The 8879-nt window shown below is 38.8% G+C and overlaps 1 protein-coding gene across 1 annotated transcript; it reads left to right on the plus strand.

The window, feature by feature from the left end:
• Positions 1 to 4344: 4344 nt before the first annotated feature.
• LOC115765102 (zinc finger protein 865-like) lies at positions 4345 to 8030 on the plus strand. Its single transcript, XM_030708487.1, has 8 exons — positions 4345 to 4529; positions 4590 to 4720; positions 4883 to 5075; positions 5265 to 6162; positions 6624 to 6639; positions 6905 to 6933; positions 7044 to 7468; positions 7566 to 8030. Exons 1-8 carry the CDS (start codon positions 4345 to 4347, stop codon positions 7837 to 7839), a joined length of 2151 nt encoding a protein of 716 aa, XP_030564347.1. The 3' UTR covers positions 7840 to 8030.
• The last annotated feature ends 849 nt before the right edge of the window (positions 8031 to 8879 follow it).

Consider the following 8879-nt stretch of genomic DNA (forward strand, 5'->3'; position numbering starts at 1 on the left):
AAAAATTTTGTAGTTTAGTTGAATTTCTTTGCATTGATTTTAAATATGATTGGCAGACAGTCACATACACACACACACACACACATATATATACATTAGTTTTATAAACATATATATATACATGCATAAATATATTAAAAATTTAAAGAATGTTTTCTAAAAACATTTATTAAGATTCATTTCCATTGCGCTTAAATTTAATTTAGCAAATTTTGCCACATCCAAAAATAACTAAAATATACAAATAAATTTATCTAAATATAAACAGCAACAAAAACAAAAAAACAAATATTAATGCCACCAGGACAGACACAGTTGAGCATGAACATTCAATAATTCAACATATTATTAAATAAATAGCTAAATAATAGTTTTTAATTAACAACGGTTGAAATTTTACGTTTCCTATGAGGCTCACATTCATTTTTGTTTGTTTTATATTGCGCGGTGTTTCATTGAATTACTTAATATACATATTATTATTTTTTAATTCTTAAAAGATGAAAAATAAAAACAGCACACACACACACACACACATACACACACACCATAAGCTAGACTTTGAAGGCAGCTCAAGAAGCAAGAAAAGAATTTTTTTTTGTGCAAACTTTTTGGTAGTTTGCTTGAGGCTTGACATGAGAATGTTTTATTATTATTTTTTTTTGTGCTTGACATGAGGATGTATCTTATTCCTTTTTTTAACATGTAGTTAAGTAGTTACCAAGAGGCTGCTTAGATTTGCCAGTTGCTTTGAGTTGACAAACTGAAAATGGAATTTCTGAAATGCTTCTGAGCTGTTGAATAGGTGTTTGCGAACAAAAACAAAATGAAACAGCATAAAAACAAAACAAAATAAAATAATAATAAAAGACACAAAATAGCTGCAATACGTTATAATTACGTCAATATGTTCCTAACAATATAGACATACATGCATATTTATAAATTATGATTAACTTACTGTAAAGCGACAGCAAGAGCAACAATTTAAACATACAATAATTCTTTAAACATAAGTGAGCAGACACACACACATACAGACCCACACACATACACATGAATAAAAGCAAAAAAAATAAAAAAAATAACACATATATAAAAATAGTTTAAGAGGCGCGTGACTAAATTCAATTTTATCATTGCTTAACTTAAGTTGCGTTTGATTTTAATTATAACGTACACACACACACACACACACACACAGACACACACATATATACACATAAGTACTATTGATATTAATTTTTAAGCGTTCCATTAAAACTATAAACAAATATTTGTTTATCTGACAGCGCATTAAAAATATTTAAATAATTTTTAAATTCAAAGCAGACTTTTGAAATCTATAAAAACTAAATTTAATATTAATTGCAATTTAAGTTCCATTTCATTATTTGTAGTTTTTTTTTTACTTAAAATAAGTAATTAATATACAATAAATATATATATATATATATATATATTTATATATATGTGTATATTTAAATATATATTTATTTATATATATTTAAAGTACATCATTTTTTCGTAAATAAATTGATATAAAGAACAACATTATTTATTTAACGCATGTTTCACTCATTTTTTAACTCACACACACACACCCACACATACACACACATCCCTCACACTTGCATCCAGTTTGACTCGCGCCAGCGAATTGTGAATTCTTGAGCTTTCTCAGACCATTTCATATAAATTCAAATTATATTAACTCTTATGTATTTGTTAGTTTTGTATAACAATTATATCTGGACTAAAGGCCAGTTAAGGAGCTTGAGCTTGATTTAAAATATATGAAAAAAGTAATAATAATATACGACAAAAAAAAAATAAATAAAAAACACCCACACGAGAGAACATCCGATACACAGAAAGAAGGAAGGTTAAAAAATCGATATATACATATACATATATACCTACATATATATATATATTTTTTTCGTAGTCGAAGCAAGTCGAATGTAAAACCTAAAACCTTAAACCAACTAAAAGCACTGAGCAACACTTATAGTCAACTCATTTTCGAGTTGTCCAATGCTGAATAATGGAAACAAGTCAAGTACTCGTAATGAATAATGACTAATGAACAATGATTTAATAATGCGAGCAGCTTATATCAGGCACCAACAAATAGACGCAAACAAGCAACAACAAATATTTTAGATGAGAAATTCAATAACTGACATACCCACACACACACCCACACACACGCACACACACCAACACACGTACACACAATGGTAAATTAAACATATTTTAGGCAAACCCCAAAGGCAACAAAATTTATACAAAATTATTAAATGAAAAGCAAAAAAGTTTATAAACAAAATATTTAAGCAAAGCAAGGCATATCATAGTTTATAAAAAAAAAAAAGTAACCGAAATACACACACAGACACACACACACAGATCTGAAAAACACACACACAGAACAGGAAAATTCCCAAAGCAAAAATCGGTTTGCAATATCGAAATTCAATAGCACACTATTTAGCAAAAAGGCTAAACGGGAGTTACTTAGGACCCAAAACTTGGAGTGTTATGAGAATATGTTGTAGAAGAAAAAAGAGAAGAAGAAGAAGCATAAGAAGAAGCAGATAAACAGGCTAGACAGCGCTAGGTAAGAAGTTTAACCTAAGAGGACCTAAAAAAGAAAAAGAAATACATACAATATATGATATGATATAGGGTCATGCACAATGCCTGCTATATAGCCTAGACACCGCAATTTCTAGTTGACGAAAGCGTAGCCGTTTATGAAACAATGAGAAACAACAACAACAACAACTACAACAACAACAAATAAACAAACAAAACATAAACAAACATTATGAGCGAGATAAAAAAGAACAATACAAAACTAACAAACAAACAAACAAACAAAACAAAAAAAGAGTAAAGAATGAAACACAGAACAAACAAAAAAAAAAAAGAACAACAACAACAAAAACAAGATGAAAAGAAGGGAAAATAAATTCTATATAAATAAAACTACTGAAAATAACGAGCACGACTTTTTATTGGGCAAAAAATCGAAGCGAAACAGTAGAAACTTGTCTGAAAGCAATTTAAAGGTTTAATTATATGACAAACATCATAAATTCAATGAATTATTTAAATATATGTAAGTGACAGTAACTGTAATTACAGAGTATTAATTAGTAATTACTTTATTAATTGCAATTACTTGATGAATTCCTTAAGTAAATAATTCTAATTACTTGAGCAAATAATTTTTAAAAATCTTCATTTAGTCTAATTGATTAAGCCAACTGAATAATTTATTTATTCAATTGATTAAGTACTTGCAATAGCGTGAGCAATTACATTAACAAATATTCTAAGCTAAGAAGAGTATTCTAATTGATTAGGTTAACTGAGTAATTGACTTAATGAATTGTGTGAATACTTTTAATTACTTAAGCAATTACTTTTTAAAGCATTCTTCACTTAGTTAAGTATTTGAAATGATTCAGTTGATTGATTAATTAATTTTACATATTGATCAAATAATTCAAATTACCTGTGCTATTATTTTTTAAAATATTAACCTCGTGACTTAGTAAAATAGTTCAAATATTAATCAAATTTGAATTCCCCCAAAGATAATTGAACCTTTAAATTGCTTTTGCATAAGAATTCTTTGGCGGGGGACTTGAGTAATCCAAGAAAGTATTCGCAAATTGTAAAAGTATTTATTTATAATTAATAACTACCTATAAATTAAATTTAAGCTTCATCGAATTTTTCAACACTGGCTTTTGGAAATACCCTTGAAAAAGGGGCTTTTAAAATATTATAATCTTATATTGATTGTTCGTATTTCTATCGAGGAATCGAACAAGTCGAAACGAGTAGTTGTAAATTTGACTGTGAACATTTGAAGTATTCATTAATTTTTCAAGTTATGTCTCGAAACGCTGGCATCGCATACGTAAGTACTTACCGAGAACTGGCAAGAAAACGTTCTAAACAACAAATAAGTAAATAAAATAGGAATCTAAGTTAGCTGTATGAACTAGTAATTATGCTTAGTCGTCCACATTTTCATTTGCTGTTTGGCTTGGGCAGATACTCTGCTTAGAGCGTATATAGAGTATGTAAATAGCGCACCGCATGCTCCGTTTCTGGCCTCAACTCTTTCTGTTCCCCACTCTTGACTCTTTGCAACTGGCCTTGAGTATGATGCACCAAAAGATGCCACACGCACATGCCACTAAAACACACACACTCATCTTTGCCACTTGGCAGCAAATTGACTGGCCCCGCCCTTGACCCCCGCGACCCCCCCGCCACCCTGTTGATATACATATAATATGTGCCACGCCCATTCTAATAAATATGCCTCTTTTTGCACAGCTGCTGCGCAACTTTGGCTCACCGATGAGCGCAATGACCGCCAACCGCTGTCCTACACCATTCGCGTTTCCATTCTCGCCGCTCGGCCTGAGCCTATTCGACATTGATCCGTCCAGAATACTGAACCTGCTGCACCACCAGACCTGGCTGGCCGAAGAGGCATTGCGGTAAGTATAAGGCATGGCAAAATATGAAACACAATTAGAAAGCATCACAAACTCTTGCAGCACGCGCGGCCTGCTGACCGCACCCAAGGATTTTCCTCATCGTTTTACCACGCTAAGCGATCTGCTTACCAAGGACTATCAGCCAACTGGTGCCGGCTATGCGGCTAAGCAGCCACAGTCTACAACCAACCGTTCCAGCGATGCACAGTACAAACAGCAGCAGCAACAGCAACAGCAGCAGCAACAGCAGCAACAATCGCAGCAGCAACAATCGCAGCAGCAGCAACAGCAGCAGCAGCAACAGCAGCCGCAGCCTCATGCTGCCTTTGGTATGCGCTATGCTACGCCCACAGGCTTTTTTGCCCAGTCGAAAAGCGTCAAATCCGCAGGCGCTCCCTCCCCCCAGCAAATGGCCAGCTCGTCGAACATGGCAACGGAATCACAGCTGGACAGCCAAGCGGCGGACAACGATGATGTGACCATTGTGGAGCTGGGCAGCGAGCGCAGCGTGGTCACGCCCAACAGCAGTGCGCTGCTCTACAAGGAGTCGCTGGAGCAGCTGCTGGCCCAACAACAGCAGCAGCAACAGCAACAGCAACAGCTGCAGCAGCGACGGCGCGCCGCCAACAACAGCACGCCAAGCGCAGGCACTGCAGCTGTAACTGCAGCTGGAGCTGGAGCTGGAGCTGGGGCTTGTGGCGTGGCCGGGGCTGGAGGCGTCATTGTGGATGCCAGTGGCTTGCGGCAGTATACGCAGCTGTTGCTGTCCGGCGCCGGCACGCCGGTTAGCTGCACGGACACGTCGAGCAGCTGCAAGGAGAAGAGCTCCTCGTCGTCTACCTCATCGACGCCGCCGCCAAGCGGCGCTCTGCTCGCCCAGCATCAGCAGCTGAGCCAAATGCTGAAGAGTCCATCGGACACGTGCTCCTCGCTGTTCAGCGAGCCCATCGAGGAGGAGACACGCTGTGTCGTTTGCAATGCCCACTTCCCGAATGTCTGGCTGCTGGAGCAGCATGCGGCATTGCAGCATCCGCACATTGGGCCCGGCGAAGAGAAGCCCTTCATATGCGAGCAGTGCGGTCAGTCGTATCGCTATCGCAGCGCCTATGCCAAGCACAAGGAGCAGAATCATCGCGCCCGCCTCCCAGCGGACAAGCTGTTCACCTGCGACGTGTGCGGCATGCAGTTCCGCTATCTCAAGAGCTTTAAGAAGCATCGCCTCAATCATGCGCTCGAGCGACTCCACGGCAAGAAGAGCATTGGCGCCGGTGTCGGTGTCGGTGTCGGCGTCGGCGTCGGCGTCGGCATGGCAGCAGCACGCATGATTAGCGGCACAGCGTCATCGGCAGCAACATCCGCACAGGTGGAGCAGGATGTGGTGACCAGCTCACAGGAGCCGATGCTCGCCGACGAAGGCGAGGACCTGCGCATCAACGTAAAGCGCGAGGGCGACGAGTCGGCCGCTGCCGGCCAGCAGGAGGCCGCCAGCGAGGAGCACGAACAGGACAACACAATTGATTCGGCGGGCATCACAATGCTCTACAATGACAACAACTCATCGGCTTCGGCCTCCACCAGCGCCACGGAGCCAAACATCAGCAGCTCAGACGGCATACATAGTACAAACAAGCGGGTAAGACTCACGACATCTGCAAACCCCCAGCTCCTAGAGCGCAACACTTGTACAGGGTATTGTTACTTTTGATATGATAATTTATTATAATTATAATTACATATAATTATAATTTTGTTTAAAGAAGACATCTCCCGACCTCATAAGGTATCTGTTCATAAATATCAAATTTATCAAAAGGCAAAATATGTATGTGTCCATATATGTATTTGTGTGTGAATGTATATTTGTATGCATGTGCTTACGTATACATATTATATATGCATAGCTGTATAAATGTATAAACTCATGTATGTACGTGAATCTATATGTATGTATATAATATGTCGGCATGTATGTAACCGTAAGTATGTATGTATGTGTCTGTGTATGTATGTGTGTAGCAAGTGTAGACAAAATTAAATTCAAGCTGCGCTGCAAATTTGAAAGTAACGTACTTATAATTGGTGCCTTCCTCTTAGATTCTCAAAAATGCAAGTAAGCCAGGCAGGTTTCCTTGCTTTGACTATACGTTTTTTTTGTTTGTGAAAAAGTGTCGTGCTTATATAAAGGTATGTTTTTGTAAATTTGGTGATGTTTGTATGCATGAATACATATAAGTAGCTTTGTTTCTATGTGTGTATGTATGTATGTTTGTATGTGTGTATGTATGTACGTATGTATGTATGTAGTCGAATTCGTGAAAATTCAAAATCACATATTTTCAAGTGTTGCCTTACTATTCGTTTCTCATGATTACAAGTGAGTCTGGCTGGTTTCCTTGCTGTGAGTGTAAGTTTTTGAAAAATAACACAAAGGTCATTTCAGCTTATCTAATGAATATTTATTGATTATCATGAATTTTAAGTGTGTCTGCAACTTAACTTGTTATTATCTTGCAGTCACGCCTGTTGAACAGCGCACACCACTTGGAAACGGATCCCTCCTATCATCATCAGCAACACCATCATCATCAACAACAACACCATCATCACCAACAGCAGCAGTCGCAGTCGCAGTCACAGCAGCTGCCTCCACACCTGGCGCACGTCTCACTGCCAATGGCCAGCGCCGCCGCCGGGTCATCCTCGGCCGCGGCAGCCGCTGCGGCTGCTGCAGCCGGTTGCAATACGAGCCCCAGCGCTGGCACAGCTAGCACTGCCAACAGCGGCGTGGGCGGGAGCGGCATCAGTTCGCTTAGTTCGCTGACATCGCTGATCAACGCGGAACGCATACCCAATGAGCAGTTCCTGGGCCTCAATCCGCAGGAGGCTTCAATACTCAATTTCTTGCGAGTCGATGCCGCCGAGCGACAGCGGGACAAGCGGTAAGTTGAAATGGTTCAATGGTTCAGAGTATAGCACGCATGCATTCGATACGCCTCTTCTCGAATATAAATCGAATTAAATGAACTTCCATTGCAGGCCCGCCACCTCGCGCTTCGCCTGCCCCTTTTGCGGCAAGTGCGTGCGCTCCAAGGAGAACCTCAAGCTGCACGTGCGCAAACACACCGGCGAGCGTCCGTTCGTCTGCCTGTTCTGCGGTCGCGCCTTTGGCGGCAAGTCGGACCTGACCCGCCATCTGCGCATCCACACCGGCGAGCGGCCGTATCACTGCGAGTCTTGCGGCAAGTGCTTCGCCCGGGCGGATTATCTATCCAAGCATTTGACCACCCACATACACAATGCGCCGCGCTGAGATGAGGCGCGTAGGAGGCGTCTCCTACGCAGATAAGCCAACAAACACACACACACACACACACCCACACACACACATACGTACACATACACTACACAGACAACACACTCAAACACCCAAGAGGCATACATTACAGGAAACATATGCAAATTTATGTATAGATCTATTATTACCACCATCATTATTAGAATTACAATATGAGAAGGCAAGTGTCTATTTTTTTTTTTTTTTTTTTTTTACCTTGAGAGTAGTCACAAAGTTCGAATTTTTTGAGGTAGCCGTGAGGGGAAAGTACGTGCTGAGGTACAGTCAGCGCACAGATCAACCATAGAGCAAATATGTGTGCAGGGTTGAATCTTGTATTTTTTTTTTTTTTTGGTTCTTTATCGTAATTGTAATAAGGAACATTAACAACTATTAGCACGGGTATTAATGTGTTTAAGATTTGAAACTAAAACATAAAGAACGTAATTAGTCGAAGTGTTTTTTTTTAATACGCAATTTTTTTGTATGTTTAAGTGAAGGTTTTTTAGTGGATTATATATGTGTATGCACTGCACATGAAAACCTAAAGAATTTTGTTAGGTTTTTAAGGGATTTCATTAGTTCTGGCAGCTGCAAAGCAACTAACTACAACTACAACAAAATGCAATATTAAATAGTCTGTTTTTTCTTTTGAATCAACAAAAATATCACCAAGTACCATAATCTGCCGTTTACACAAACTTTAAAATCTAATTTTACATTTTTTAAGTTCAACGAAAGCACAAAACAAATAGCTAAATGTATTGTACAAATTGAAAAACAAAAAAAAAAAACAAAAACAAAACAAAAAAATGGTAACAAATCTAGAAAAACAACTAACTAAAAGAGTTTAACTCTGAGCTGAGACAGAAAACGAGGCGAGTTGGCAGCACCAATGCGGAAGAAGCAGAGCTTGTCCCAGCAAGAGAGCACATAGAATGAGCAGAAAACAGAAAACAGCAACAATAACCAGCAAACAATAAATAATGCAATTTATTTGTTTTACTTCTTAGCAA

Source organism: Drosophila novamexicana, unplaced genomic scaffold (genome assembly GCF_003285875.2).
Source record: "Drosophila novamexicana strain 15010-1031.04,08,12 unplaced genomic scaffold, DnovRS2.1 tig00000932-arrow-arrow-pilon, whole genome shotgun sequence".
NCBI lineage: Eukaryota > Metazoa > Arthropoda > Insecta > Diptera > Drosophilidae > Drosophila > Drosophila novamexicana.